The sequence below is a fragment of the Oncorhynchus masou genome, chromosome 17 (assembly GCF_036934945.1).
Source record: "Oncorhynchus masou masou isolate Uvic2021 chromosome 17, UVic_Omas_1.1, whole genome shotgun sequence".
Taxonomy (NCBI): domain Eukaryota; kingdom Metazoa; phylum Chordata; class Actinopteri; order Salmoniformes; family Salmonidae; genus Oncorhynchus; species Oncorhynchus masou.
Window position 1 is genome coordinate 22,575,338 of NC_088228.1, and position 15,000 is coordinate 22,590,337.

A 15,000-nucleotide genomic window follows, 5' to 3' on the forward strand; every position below is an offset into this window, starting at 1 on the left:
AGTGGGTTAGCTGCTCAGGGTCAGGTTCAATGTTCAGATCTGCGGTGCAAATGTGTGGTGGGGGAAAACAAACAAACAAGCTCCAGCTGTCACGCACTCACAGAGGGAGATGTACACACACACACACAAACACACACACACACATCCATGACAATAAATGACACACACGCAAAACACACAGAGATACACACATTTAAAATCACTCTCACAAACAAACAAGTGTTCTTCTGTCTTCACTGAGCTTCTGCATGTGATTCTTTCATTGTTAATATTCAAGTGAATTTTAAACAGGCAAATGACTTCGGGTGCCTTTAAAACTATACAGTGTACAAGGAAACACCCTTTTATTACTGATTTCAGAGGGGTGAATCTGTAATATGAGTACACTGACATGGAATAGCTTATAATGTGATATACGTATATTATAATGTGATATGTGTATATTATAATGTCATATGTGTATATTATAATGTGATATGTGTATATTATAATGTGATATATGTATATTATAATGTGATATGTGTATATTATAATGTGATATGTGTATATTATAATGTGATATGTGTATATTATAATATGATATGTGTATATTATAATGTGATATGTGTATATTATAATGTGATATGCGTATATTATAATGTGATATGCGTATATTATAATGTGATATGCGTATATTATAATGTGATATGTGTATATTATAATGTGATATGTGTATATTATAATGTGATATGCGTATATTATAATGTGATATGTGTATATTATAATGTGATATGCGTATATTATAATGCCATGTTGGGATCTTGATGTGGAGTTTTAATGATTTACAGTATAGTGTTTTTTAAACGTGCCAGTGACTGTACTGGGAAGATCTGGCGGGTTTAACACTGAGGGGACACTGCTCCAGGAGTGACAGCAAGCAGCTAGGTATACAGTCAAGAGAACCCAATTTAAGTCTCTTATATAAAATTGCTGGAAATTCAATTGCATTCGAGCCCTTGGTGGGTGCAGGTTTAATCGAATTAGACAAGACTCCAAAACAGAAAACAGCTTCCAGCTCTCAAAATAATTTCCTCCCTCCCCGTCCTCGCCATACCCTATGCCCATGCCGCCTTGCTCTACACTGGGGATGCCAACCCCCCTAGTCCCCTGGTCCCCTTCCACCCTAATCTCCTCTATATCAGTGAGGATGAACTAGACCGTATTCTAATCAAATGACACCAATATCAGCTTAACACACAATAGCAGTTTATCTGGATGGTATTGGTAAGATCCATAAGCCTTGCAATTTCCCAATGCCCAACACAAAGGACATGTAATTCTATCTATTTCACTTCTATCTACGCTACAAATCTACATGAATCTCTCTGGTTCTACATAAACATGACCAGCAGAAACGCAGGCAGCATTAGCTGGGCTGACGTTTACAGGATCTCAAAAACACCAACGCGACTTAAACAAGCCTCCTATAAGAAGTAATCCTTTATGAGAAATGCTATTTCTTTCATCTCTCTCTCTCTCTTTCCATCCCTCTCTCTCTCTCTCTTCTTCCCTCCTTCTCTCTCCCTCTCGTTCTTCTTGCTGGGTGTCATTCCCCCTCCCTGCTCCTCCAGTGGTGTGTTTATCGGATCAGTCTCAGTTCGCCGCTCTTGTCTCTCATGTGTTCGATCAAGGGTGGTTCGATCTCTCCGTATGCACAGTGCGCCTGTCGCGCTCTAGCCCTCCCAATGAGAGAGACCGAGAGAGGAAAAGGGAGAGGAAGAGTGAGAAAGATAGTGAGGAAGCACAGCGACTCTCAGTGTGCAATTACCCGCCACCATAATGAGGGCTCGGTCTCTTTCTCCTGAGAGACTGACTCCCACTTTCTCTCTCTCTCTCTCTCTCTCGCTCTCTCTCTCTCCCACCAATCTGTCACAAGATCAGATGGATCCTGTTGACGTGTGTAGGACTTGTTAGTGCTTGTGCAGAGAGAGAGGGTGGGGTTGGGGGGTTATCCGCCCCTCCTGTTAGAGACATGCCTCCTGCCAAAGTTTGGAAAGCTGGGTAATCCCCTGTTCATTTGCCACACTGGCTGGGTGAGTGCAGTGGTATGATGAATGCTGATGACAGGACTGTATCCCATCTTGCTGCGAGTCACTTCCCAAGTAATCAGATTAAAACAGTGAGCCAAATGGCCTCTGCTCATTGGAGAATGCTAATGTCCCAGAGCTTGTGGGAGTTGGAGTGAGACAGGGACAGGAAAGGACATGGGGGGAAGACAAGAAGAAGGGACCAGAAAATCAGTGTTGTGCACTGTAGGGGTGACAGAGAACATAATCGGGGAGGGAATTGTGTGCGTGTGTGTGTGTGTGTGTGTGTGTGTGTGTGTGTGTGTGTGTGTGTGTGTGTGTGTGTGTGTGTGTGTGTGTGTGTGTGTGTGTGTGTGTGTGTGTGTGTGTGTGTGTGTGCGTGTGTGTGTGTGTGTGTGTGTGCGTGTGTGTGTGTGTGTGTGAGCGCGTGTGTGCGTGTGTGTGTGTGTGTGCGTGTGTGTGTGAGCGCGTGTGTGTGACCGCGTGAGCTCACACATGAGCGTGTGTGTATGCGTTCGCCACAGACCACTGCGAGAGGGGAGGACAGTGTGTGAGTGAGTTTAAGGCTGAGTGGGCCTATGGAAATGTCTTTGGTTTTCACAGGCTGCTACTGTATTTTGGAGTTAAGGTTCACAGGGTGGATTACTGCCAGTTATATTACTGGACTCCCTCTCAGCAGCATACTTATTCTTCTGAGCATACCCTGGCATCATTTGATATCTTCCCAAATTCTTTCACTTGCACTTACCCAAGAGAAACTTCCTTGTAATTTATGAATCAAATCTGTGGAGTTCATCTGTGTGTGGGGCTCACTTCCTGAACATCCCTCTGTACTTTAATGCACTTCATAGATAGCAATGTATGGATGCTGCTGTCTCTATAGCGACACAGCACACAGTATGTGTTGTTTATAGGTACATTTTTTCTTGTAAACTAATATCAAAAGCGTATTGTTTGTGAGGCATGATTTAATAGTAGAATTAGTGGTTACCTTTACATGAGTTTTATGTTTCATAATATACAGATACATGTACTCACAGCGTTCGATGCGGTCCTCTGGGCTCGATGACGTCTCGCGGTCGGACAACAGGCCGGACACTGCAAAAATCTTTTTCCCAGCATCCTCCACTGCCTTAAGGGCGCTTGGGGAGCTGGAGGGGATCTGTCCCCCCCCAAAGTCATACTCTTTACCCTCAGCGTCCGTGTAGCGCAGGTGGGGAGAGGCGTCTGCATCCAGGCAGCCTTTGAGGCGCTTGGCTGGGGTGAAGGCAGACTGGTAGCCCCCTGCCCCGTCGCGGTCGTCTGGAGGGGAGGCGAAGGGTCGGAAGGCCCCCACCCCGCTGTGGTTCAGCATGCTGATGGGGGAGCAGTCCAGGTTTGGGGGGGCGAACTGGTGATGCAGGTGCAGCAGGGAGGAGGGGAAGTCCCGGTTGGGGAAGCCCCCGGGAACGGCTCCCTGACGGTGGTACATGGAGGCGAAGGTGTAGGAGCCGTTGTTGAAGGGCAGGTGCATGTCCTTCTCCCCCATGGAGACGGGCACGCCGAAGGGGCGGGGCTGCTGGCAGGGGATGGAGGCGTCGCGGCTGGCCTCGGCGGTGGAAGCCAGCACCATCAGGGCCGGGGATGCCAGAGGGTTGGGAAGGTAAGAGGACGACTCCATCTTGAAAGCGGCCCGGTGCAGGTCCATCCTGGTACCTGAGGAGTGGGGTTCCTGGGCCCAGAGGAGGGGCTGAGAGAAGAAGGAGTGGGGCGGGGTGTCCGGGCTGCGGGAGGCGGCTCTGGACACGCAGGTCAGGGGAAGGTGGGTCCTCACGGAAGGGTCCAGTCTCACTGCGGGTTCATCCTCCTCAGGTCACCGTCTGTAACAGGACACACAAGAAGTGACGTTTTCATTCAGCATCAGCCATAAAACTATTAAAAATAACATGACAGAGCCTCTTTGAAGAAGTCACAAACTTTCCCTCAGAGAGAGATCTGGGGTTGGATCACATCGATTTAAGCGGATTATTTCCCCATCTCTCCATCTCCCTTCCCTGCCTGCAGCTGGACCAGAACCGTCTGTCACAGATAAGGGCAGCGCTCGTCAATCTGATAAGGCCGGGCCTGCTCATGTGAACACTCGTCCCTGGTCCCCAGGCTGCCTACTCCAATGGGATTGTGATAGTGATATCATATCAGGCTGCCATCTGCACAGCCAGGAAATTTGACTGAATGAATAAATTAGCTGCACTTAACCTCTTGACCTCTGGAGCAGTGAAACAGACTGACTCTCAGGAGGATTAAATGGTCAGATTGAACAAAGTGTGTGAGGTGATTTAATGAAACAATGGCAAAAAACGTTTCAAATATTTTTGGGATCCCAAAGTGTAATTAGAAGGTGGACCTATGTATGGGTATACATTTTAAGAGCTCAAAAGAAGTGCCCATCATCTATAAAAAATCAACCACAAAACTGTTACAAATTCAGTATTTTATGCATCTCTACTTCATAAATCTATATTTTAAAATAATATTCCATGTACCTTTACATTGACATACACAGAAAATGTTGAAGTTAGATATGCTATCATACATTCACCATTGATTTATCTAAATCCTCTCAAATGTTGAACCAATTCATGTGGATAAGGTCAAACCTACAGCATCATGTACATAGCTCTTCAAAGCCACACAGAATATCTGCCCACATCAAAGACTCTCCACGGGAATTAGCTGAGAAATATGTTATATACATCAGCTGTCCTGAACACTCATTCAAATCCATTTAAAACCTGATCTGAGCTTTGACACACTGCACACACAGCCTCTCTCCGAAAGAATCTATTTACATTACATTTACATTACCACACAGGGTGCGTCCCAAACGGCGCCCTATTCCCTACATGGTGCCCCTATGGGGCTCTGGACAAAAGTAGTGCACTATATAGGGAACAGGGTGCCATTTGGGACGTAGCCATACAGTAGATGTCAGGGGAATGTCTGTTGAAAATTGGTTATACTATACTATAGTACACTACAGCGCTCCGGTCTGGCCAGACGCCCAAGCATCACATTACACTCTGTCTTTCCCCCTAATCTACCCAGGAAAAAGCACCTTGAAATGGTACCAATAACAATACCCTATCTGTAACAAAAGGCCCTATCCATGCCCCCTTTCATCATAGTCTTCCCTACGTATCAGATCTCTTCTCTGGGATAACCTCTAAACAATGACTCCATGTAGGTGTTGACAGCCAGGTAACACGGTGACAAATACCTGGATACTCGAGCTGTATTATCGTTACCATCAGCGTGCAGCGCTGTGGACTCCGTGTGAAACTGACAATTCAATAAAAGGACACAGGATATCCCCTTATGCCGAAAGCATAAGTAGGCTGAGTGTTGTACCTATGTGCTAATCATTTCTCTCTTCTCCAGCAGACGAGGGAGCAGAGCCGAAGTCGCCTGGTGCGGGAGCTACAGGAACAAATCTTGTGCTCCCAGGGCGCTTGAGTCAGCCCTGTGGGCTGGAGCCTGACACACACTGACACACACACACACACACTCCTCTGCTCTGCTCCACTCCACACCACGCAGAGTTGTCGGGAAACTGACACCGAAGGGAGGCCTTTTAAACTGTTTTCTATCTCATTACTGCTTGTCTTATAATATACTACATCCTTTTAAATGATAAGACGGAATAATAAAAGTTCAGCCAAAGTTGAGAATCAGTGTGATCTCAACTGAAGATTTATTATCCTTATCACTAATGATAAACAATCATTGGAATAACATTGGAACAACATTGGAACATTGGAATAACCTATAATACATATATATATATACAGTTAGAATCTACTGAAAATAGCTCATAAATATTTACTGACAGGGTTTATCTGCATTTTATTATTGAACGTCATAGATAGAATATTTCCATATTGTCATAACTTGATTACTCTCGGTAGACTGATGCAGCTGTCAGTGAAATATTAAATACAACACATTATTGTATTTTAAGTGACAATGTCATGATATCTTGAGAAATTGCAACGTCAACAACAATGAAGTGTAATATAATTCCTGTCAGAAAGGCACTGATGTAAAATAAGATATAGGTCTCTGTAAAGGTAAATAGTTGGGATGTCAAACCTATTTTCCATCTGGTTGTTTTAGGAGAGAAACGCACATAAATCCAATTTAGATATAAACATACACTGTCAACTCTGACTGCTGGCCAAGTATTGGAGCCCCGAACAGCTAAAGTTTCCTTAGAGAGTGTCATTCAGACCACAGCTCCTGTGCTTTCCTTGTCTGTCAGTACATTTAGAGATTGTTGAAAACAGTGAAAGTGCCACTCTTACATTTTATTACAGGACAGGGCAGACGGTGTCATTCAACCCCTCCTGGAGCACACACACACACACACACACACACACACACACACACACACACACACACACACACACACACACACACACACACACACACACACACACACACACACACACATACACACACACACACACACACACACACACACACACACACACATATGCACGCACACATACACCCACACACATACACCCACACACGTACACACACACACATACACACACACACATTGACACACACATTGACACACACACACATACGCACATAGACACACATGCACACACATGCACATAGACACACACACACACACACACACACACACACACTCACACACACACGCACATGCACACGCACACACACACACATACACACACATATACACACACACATACACACACACATAGACACACACACAAACACATTAACACACACATAGACACACGCACATAGACACACGCGCGCACACACACACGCACACACACACAAACACACACACACGCACATAGACACACACGCACACACACACACGCATAGACACACACACATTAACACACACATAGACACACACACGCGCGCGCACGCACACGCACACACACACACATTTACACACACACACACACATAGACACACACACACTTGTGCGCATAGGCATATTATCTATGGAGAGGGCATATTTAGACAATTTGCAAGTTGATGTTGTAGTAATTCGGTAGATGATTTGAACAAGTAGATCTCTAATTATCTCCGAACTTCTAAAAAGGGAAGTGTACCTACAGACCCTCTTGTTTAAAAAAACATCATCTTAATCAGCTATTCAATTCAAATGCATCAGCCCACTTCCTACAATTCAAGAAAATTGAAATACACAGTACCAACCCTATTTCTGCCCATTATTTCATCAACTAAAGAAACATCACTGTAACACCGTAGATAACTTCCAAAATCCACAACAAGTTCCAAAAAAGATAATTTCTCAAAATGTGAAATTAAAATAGATTGTTGATAATATTCGAACCAGAGACATTTACAAGTGTACGTACATGTACAGTAGAACTGCTCTACTAAATCTGGCAACTCTATGAAACATTACTATGAAACATTACTATTACCGTGAAACATTACTATTACTATGAAACATTGCTATGAAACATTACTATGAAACATTACTATGAAACATTACTATGAAACATTACTATTACTATGAATCATTACTATAAAACATTACTATGAAACATTGCTATGAAACATTACTATGAAACCTTACTATGAAACATTACTATTACTATGAAACATTACTATGAAACATTACTATGAAACATTGCTATGAAACATTACTATGAAACCTTACTATGAAACATTACTATGAAACCTTACTATGAAACATTACTATGAAACATTACTATGAAACATGACTATGAAACATTACTATGACTATGAAACATTACTATGAAACATGACTATGAAACATTACTATGACTATGAAACATTACTATGAAACATTACGATGAAACATTACGATGAAACATTACTATTACTATGAAACATTTCTATGAAACATTACTATTACTATGACACATTACTATGAAACATTACAATGAAACATTACTCTTAAACATTACTATTGCTATGAAACATTACTATGAAACATTAGTATTACTATGAAACATTACCATTGCTATGAAACATTACTATGAAACATTACTATTATAATGAAACATTACTATTACTATGAAACATTACTATTACTATGAAACATTACTATGAAACATTACTATTACTGTGAAACATTACTATGAAACATTACTATGAAATAGTACCATTACTATGAAACATTACTATTACTATGAAACATTACTATGAAACATTACTATTACTATGAAACATTAATATGAAACATTACTATGAAACATTACTATTACTATGAAACATTACTATGAAGCATTGCTATGAAACATTACTATGAAACATTACCATTACTATGAAACATTACTATGAAACATTACTATGAAATATTACCATTACTATGAAACATTACTATTACTGTGAAACATTAATATGAAGCATTACTATTACTATGAAACATTACTATGAAACATTACCATTGCTATGAAAAATTACTATGAAACATTACTATTACTATGAAACATTACTATTACTATGAAACATTACTATTAATATGAAACATTGCTATGAAACATTACTATGAAACATGACTATGAAGCATGACTATGAAACATGACTATGAAACATTACTATGAAATATTACCATTACTATGAAACATTACTATGAAACATTACTATGAAACATTACTATTACTATGAAACATTACTATGAAACATGACTATGAAACATGACTATGAAACATCACTATGACTATGAAACATTACTATGAAACATTACTATAAAACATCACTATGAAATATTACTATGAAATATTACTATTATTCTGAAACATCACTACGATACATTACTATGAAACGTTACTATCACTATGAAACATTACTATGAAACATTATTATTACTATGAAACATTACCATTACTATGAAACATTACTATGAAACATTACCATTACGATGAAATATTACTATAAACAATACTATTACAATGAAACATTACTATGAAACATTACTATTACTATGAAACATTACTATGAAACACTACTATTACTATGAAACATTACTGTGAAACATTACTATTACTATGAAACATTACTATGAAACATTACTATTACTATGACACATTACTATGAAACATTACTATTACTATGAAACATTACTATTATTATGAAACATTACTATGAGACATTACTATTACTGTGAAACATTACTATGAAACATTACCATTGCTATGAAACATTACCATGAAACATTACTATTACCATGAAACATTACTATTACTATGAAACATTACCATTGCTATGAAACATTACCATGAAACATTACTATTACTATGAAACATTAATATGAAACATTACTATGAAACATTACTATTACTTTGAAACATTACTATGAAACATTACTATTACTATGAAATATTACTATTACTATGAAACATTACTAAGAAACATTACCATGAAACATTACTATTACTATGAAACAATACTATTACTATGAAACATTACTATTACTATGAAACATTAATATGAAACCTTACTATGAAACATTACTATTACTATGAAACATTACCATGAAACATTACTATTACTATGAAACAATACTATTACTATGAAACATTACTATTACTGTGAAACATTACTATGAAACATTACTATGAAACATTACTATTACTATGAAATATTACTATTACTATGAACCATTACTAAGAAACATTACTATTACTATGAAACATTACTATGAAACATTACTATGAAACATTACTATGAGACATTACTATTACTGTGAAACATTACTATGAAACATTACCATTGCTATGAAACATTACCATGAAACATTACTATTACCATGAAACATTACTATTACTATGAAACATTACCATTGCTATGAAACATTACCATGAAACATTACTATTACTATGAAACATTAATATGAAACATTACTATGAAACATTACTATTACTTTGAAACATTACTATGAAACATTACTATTACTATGAAATATTACTATTACTATGAAACATTACTAAGAAACATTACCATGAAACATTACTATTACTATGAAACAATACTATTACTATGAAACATTACTATTACTATGAAACATTAATGTGAAACATTACTATGAAACATTACTATTACTATGAAACATTACCATGAAACATTACTATTACTATGAAACAATACTATTACTATGAAACATTACTATTACTGTGAAACATTACTATGAAACATTACTATGAAACATTACTATTACTATGAAATATTACTATTACTATGAACCATTACTAAGAAACAATACTATTACTATGAAACATTACTATTACTGTGAAACATTACTATGAGACATTACTATTACTGTGAAACATTACTATGAGACATTACTATTACTATGAAACATTACTCTTACTATGAAACATTACTATGAAACATTACTATTACTATGAAACATTACTATGAAACATTACTATTATAATGAAACATTACTATTATTATGAAACATTACTATGAGACATGACTATTACTGTGAAACATTACTATGAAACATTACCATTGCTATGAAACATTACCATGAAACACTACTATTACTGTGAAACATTACTATGAAACATTACTATTACTATGAAACCTTACTATGAAACATTACCATTGCTATGAAACATTACCATGAAACACTACTATTACTGTGAAACATTACTATGAAACATTACTATTACTATGAAACATTACTATGATACATTACTATTACTCTGAAATATTACTATGAAACATTACCATTGCTATGAAACATTATCATGAAACATTACTATTACTATGAAACATTTTTATTACTATGAAATATTACCATGAAACAGTACTATTACTATGAAACATTAATATGAAACATTACTATGAAACATTACTATTACTATGAAACATTACTATGAAACATTACTATTACTATGAAATATTACTATTACTATGAAACATTACTATTAATATGAAACATTGCTATGAAACATTACTATGAAACATGACTATGAAACATGACTATGAAACATGACTATGAAACATTACTATGAAATATTACCATTACTATGAAACATTACTATGAAACATTACTATGAAACATTACTATTACTATGAAACATTACTATGAAACATTACTATGAAACATTACCATTGCTATGAAAAATTACTACGAAACATTACTATTACTATGAAACATTACTATTACTATGAAACATTGCTATGAAACATTACTATGAAACCTTACTATGAAACATTACTATGAAACATGACTATGAAACATGACTATGAAACATCACTATGACTATGAAACATTACTATGAAACATTACTATAAAACATCACTATGAAATATTACTATGAAATATTACTATTATTCTGAAACATCACTACGATACATTACTATGAAACGTTACTATCACTATGAAACATTACTATGAAACATTATTATTACTATGAAACATTACCATTACTATGAAACATTACTATGAAACATTACCATTACGATGAAATATTACTATAAACAATACTATTACAATGAAACATTACTATGAAACATTACTATTACTATGAAACATTACTATGAAACACTACTATTACTATGAAACATTACTGTGAAACATTACTATTACTATGAAACATTACTATGAAACATTACTATTACTATGACACATTACTATGAAACATTACTATTACTATGAAACATTACTATTATTATGAAACATTACTATGAGACATTACTATTACTGTGAAACATTACTATGAAACATTACCATTGCTATGAAACATTACCATGAAACATTACTATTACCATGAAACATTACTATTACTATGAAACATTACCATTGCTATGAAACATTACCATGAAACATTACTATTACTATGAAACATTAATATGAAACATTACTATGAAACATTACTATTACTTTGAAACATTACTATGAAACATTACTATTACTATGAAATATTACTATTACTATGAAACATTACTAAGAAACATTACCATGAAACATTACTATTACTATGAAACAATACTATTACTATGAAACATTACTATTACTATGAAACATTAATATGAAACCTTACTATGAAACATTACTATTACTATGAAATATTACTATTACTATGAACCATTACTAAGAAACATTACTATTACTATGAAACATTACTATGAAACATTACTATTACCATGAAACAATACTATTACTATGAAACATTACTATTACTGTGAAACATTACTATGAGACATTACTATTACTGTGAAACATTACTATGAGACATTACTATTACTATGAAACATTACTCTTACTATGAAACATTACTATGAAACATTACTATTACTATGAAACATTACTATGAAACATTACTATTATAATGAAACATTACTATTATTATGAAACATTACTATGAGACATGACTATTACTGTGAAACATTACTATGAAACATTACCATTGCTATGAAACATTACCATGAAACACTACTATTACTGTGAAACATTACTATGAAACATTACTATTACTATGAAACCTTACTATGAAACATTACCATTGCTATGAAACATTACCATGAAACACTACTATTACTGTGAAACATTACTATGAAACATTACTATTACTATGAAACATTACTATGATACATTACTATTACTCTGAAATATTACTATGAAACATTACCATTGCTATGAAACATGATCATGAAACATTACTATTACTATGAAACATTTTTATTACTATGAAATATTACCATGAAACAGTACTATTACTATGAAACATTAATATGAAACATTACTATGAAACATTACTATTACTATGAAACATTACTATTACTATGAAATATTACTATTACTATGAAACATTACTATGAAGGATTAATATGAAACATTACTATGAAACATTACTATTACTATGAAACATTACCATGAAACACTACTATTACTGTGAAACATTACTATGAAACATTATTATTACTGTGAAATATTACTATGAAACATTACTATGAAACATTACCATTGCTATGAAACATTACCATGAAACATTACTATTACTATGAAACATTTTTATTTCTATGAAATATTACTATGAAGGATTAATATGAAACATTACTATGAAACATTACTATTACTATGAAATATTACCATGAAACATTACTATTACTATGAAACATTAATATGAAACATTACTATGAAACATTACTATTACTATGAAACATTACTATGAAACATTACTATTACTATGAAATATTACTATTACTATGAAACATTACTAAGAAACATTACCATGAAACATTACTATTACTATGAAACAATACTATTACTATGAAACATTACTATTACTATGAAACATTAATATGAAACCTTACTATGAAACATTACTATTACTGTGAAACATTACTATGAGACATTACTATTACTATGAAACATTACTCTTACTATGAAACATTACTATGAAACATTACTATTACTATGAAACATTACCATTGCTATGAAACATTACTATGAAACATTACTATTACTATGAAACATTACTATTACTATGAAACATTACTATTACTGTGAAACATTACTATTAAACATTACTATGAAATAGTACTATTACTATGAAACATTAATATGAAACATTACAATGAAACATTACTATGAAACATTACTATGAATCATTACTACGAAACATTACCATGAAACATTGCTATGAAACATTACTATTACTATGAAACATTGCTATTAATATGAAACATTACAATGAAACATTACTATTGGTATGAAACATTACTATAAAGCATTACTATGAAACATTACTATGAAACATTACCATTACTATGAAACATTACTATGAAATATTACTATGAAACATTACTATTACTATGAAACATTACTATGAAACATTACCATTGCTATGAAACATTACCATGAAACATTACTATTACCATGAAACATTACTATTACTATGAAACATTACCATTGCTATGAAACATTACCATGAAACATTACTATTACTATGAAACATTACTATTACTATGAAACATTACTATGAAATATTACTATGAAACATTACTATTACTATGAAACATTACTATGAAACATTACTATGAAACATTACTCTTACGGTGAAACATTACTATGAAACATTACTATTACTATGAAATATTAGTATTACTATGAAACATTACTAAGAAACATTACTATTACTATGAAACATTACTATTACTATGAAACATTACTATTACTATGAAACATTACAATGAAACATTACTATTGCTATGAAACATTACTATGAAGCATTACTATGAAACACTACTATGAAACATTACTATTACTATGAAACATTACTATTACTATGAAACATTACTATTACTGTGAAACATTACTATGAAACATTACTATGAAACATTAATTTGAAACATCACTATGAAACATTACTATTACTATGAAACATTACTATGAAACATTACTATGAAACATTACTATTAAACATTACTATTACTATGAAACATTACTATGAAACATAAGAGGTGTTTTTTCACTCCTCATCTTCATGTGATTCTACTGCACATAGGGAGAAGATGTTGACACATTTCAGAGCAGCTAATTACACTGTTTCACTTCCAAAACAATCCCTTGTCATTTTATAGGCACCTAAAAACCACTCAGTCTAAAGGGGACAAAACTTAAAATGGTAAAAACCCAATCATATAGGTAAAAGTCTAATAGATTTTAGCCGCTTGAGACAGGGAGTGCGGCATCAAATATTTGCTGTTGTGACACAGACAGGCAGAGTCAACTGTCTGTGTGGTGGATGGGCTGGCCGGGTCTGTTCGCGACAGGCAGAGTCAACTGTCTGTGTGGTGGATGGGCTGGTCGGGTCTGTTCGCGACAGTCAGAGTCAACTGTCTGTGTGGTGGATGGGCTGGCCGGGTCTGTTCGGGACAGTCAGAGTCAACTGTC

General features: G+C 35.0%; 1 protein-coding gene across 4 annotated transcripts in view; it reads right to left on the reverse strand.

Moving 5' to 3' along the window:
* Positions 1-15,000, reverse strand: part of LOC135558706 (E3 ubiquitin-protein ligase RNF220-like) — a 198,237-nt gene that overhangs the window by 176,123 nt on the left and 7,114 nt on the right. For all 4 annotated transcript variants that reach the window (XM_064992760.1, XM_064992758.1, XM_064992757.1 and 1 more), the window contains exon 2: positions 3,105-3,925. In XM_064992760.1, the coding sequence (XP_064848832.1) occupies positions 3,105-3,753 (649 nt within the window). In that variant the 5' untranslated portion in view covers positions 3,754-3,925. The remainder of the gene's footprint in view (positions 1-3,104; positions 3,926-15,000) is intronic.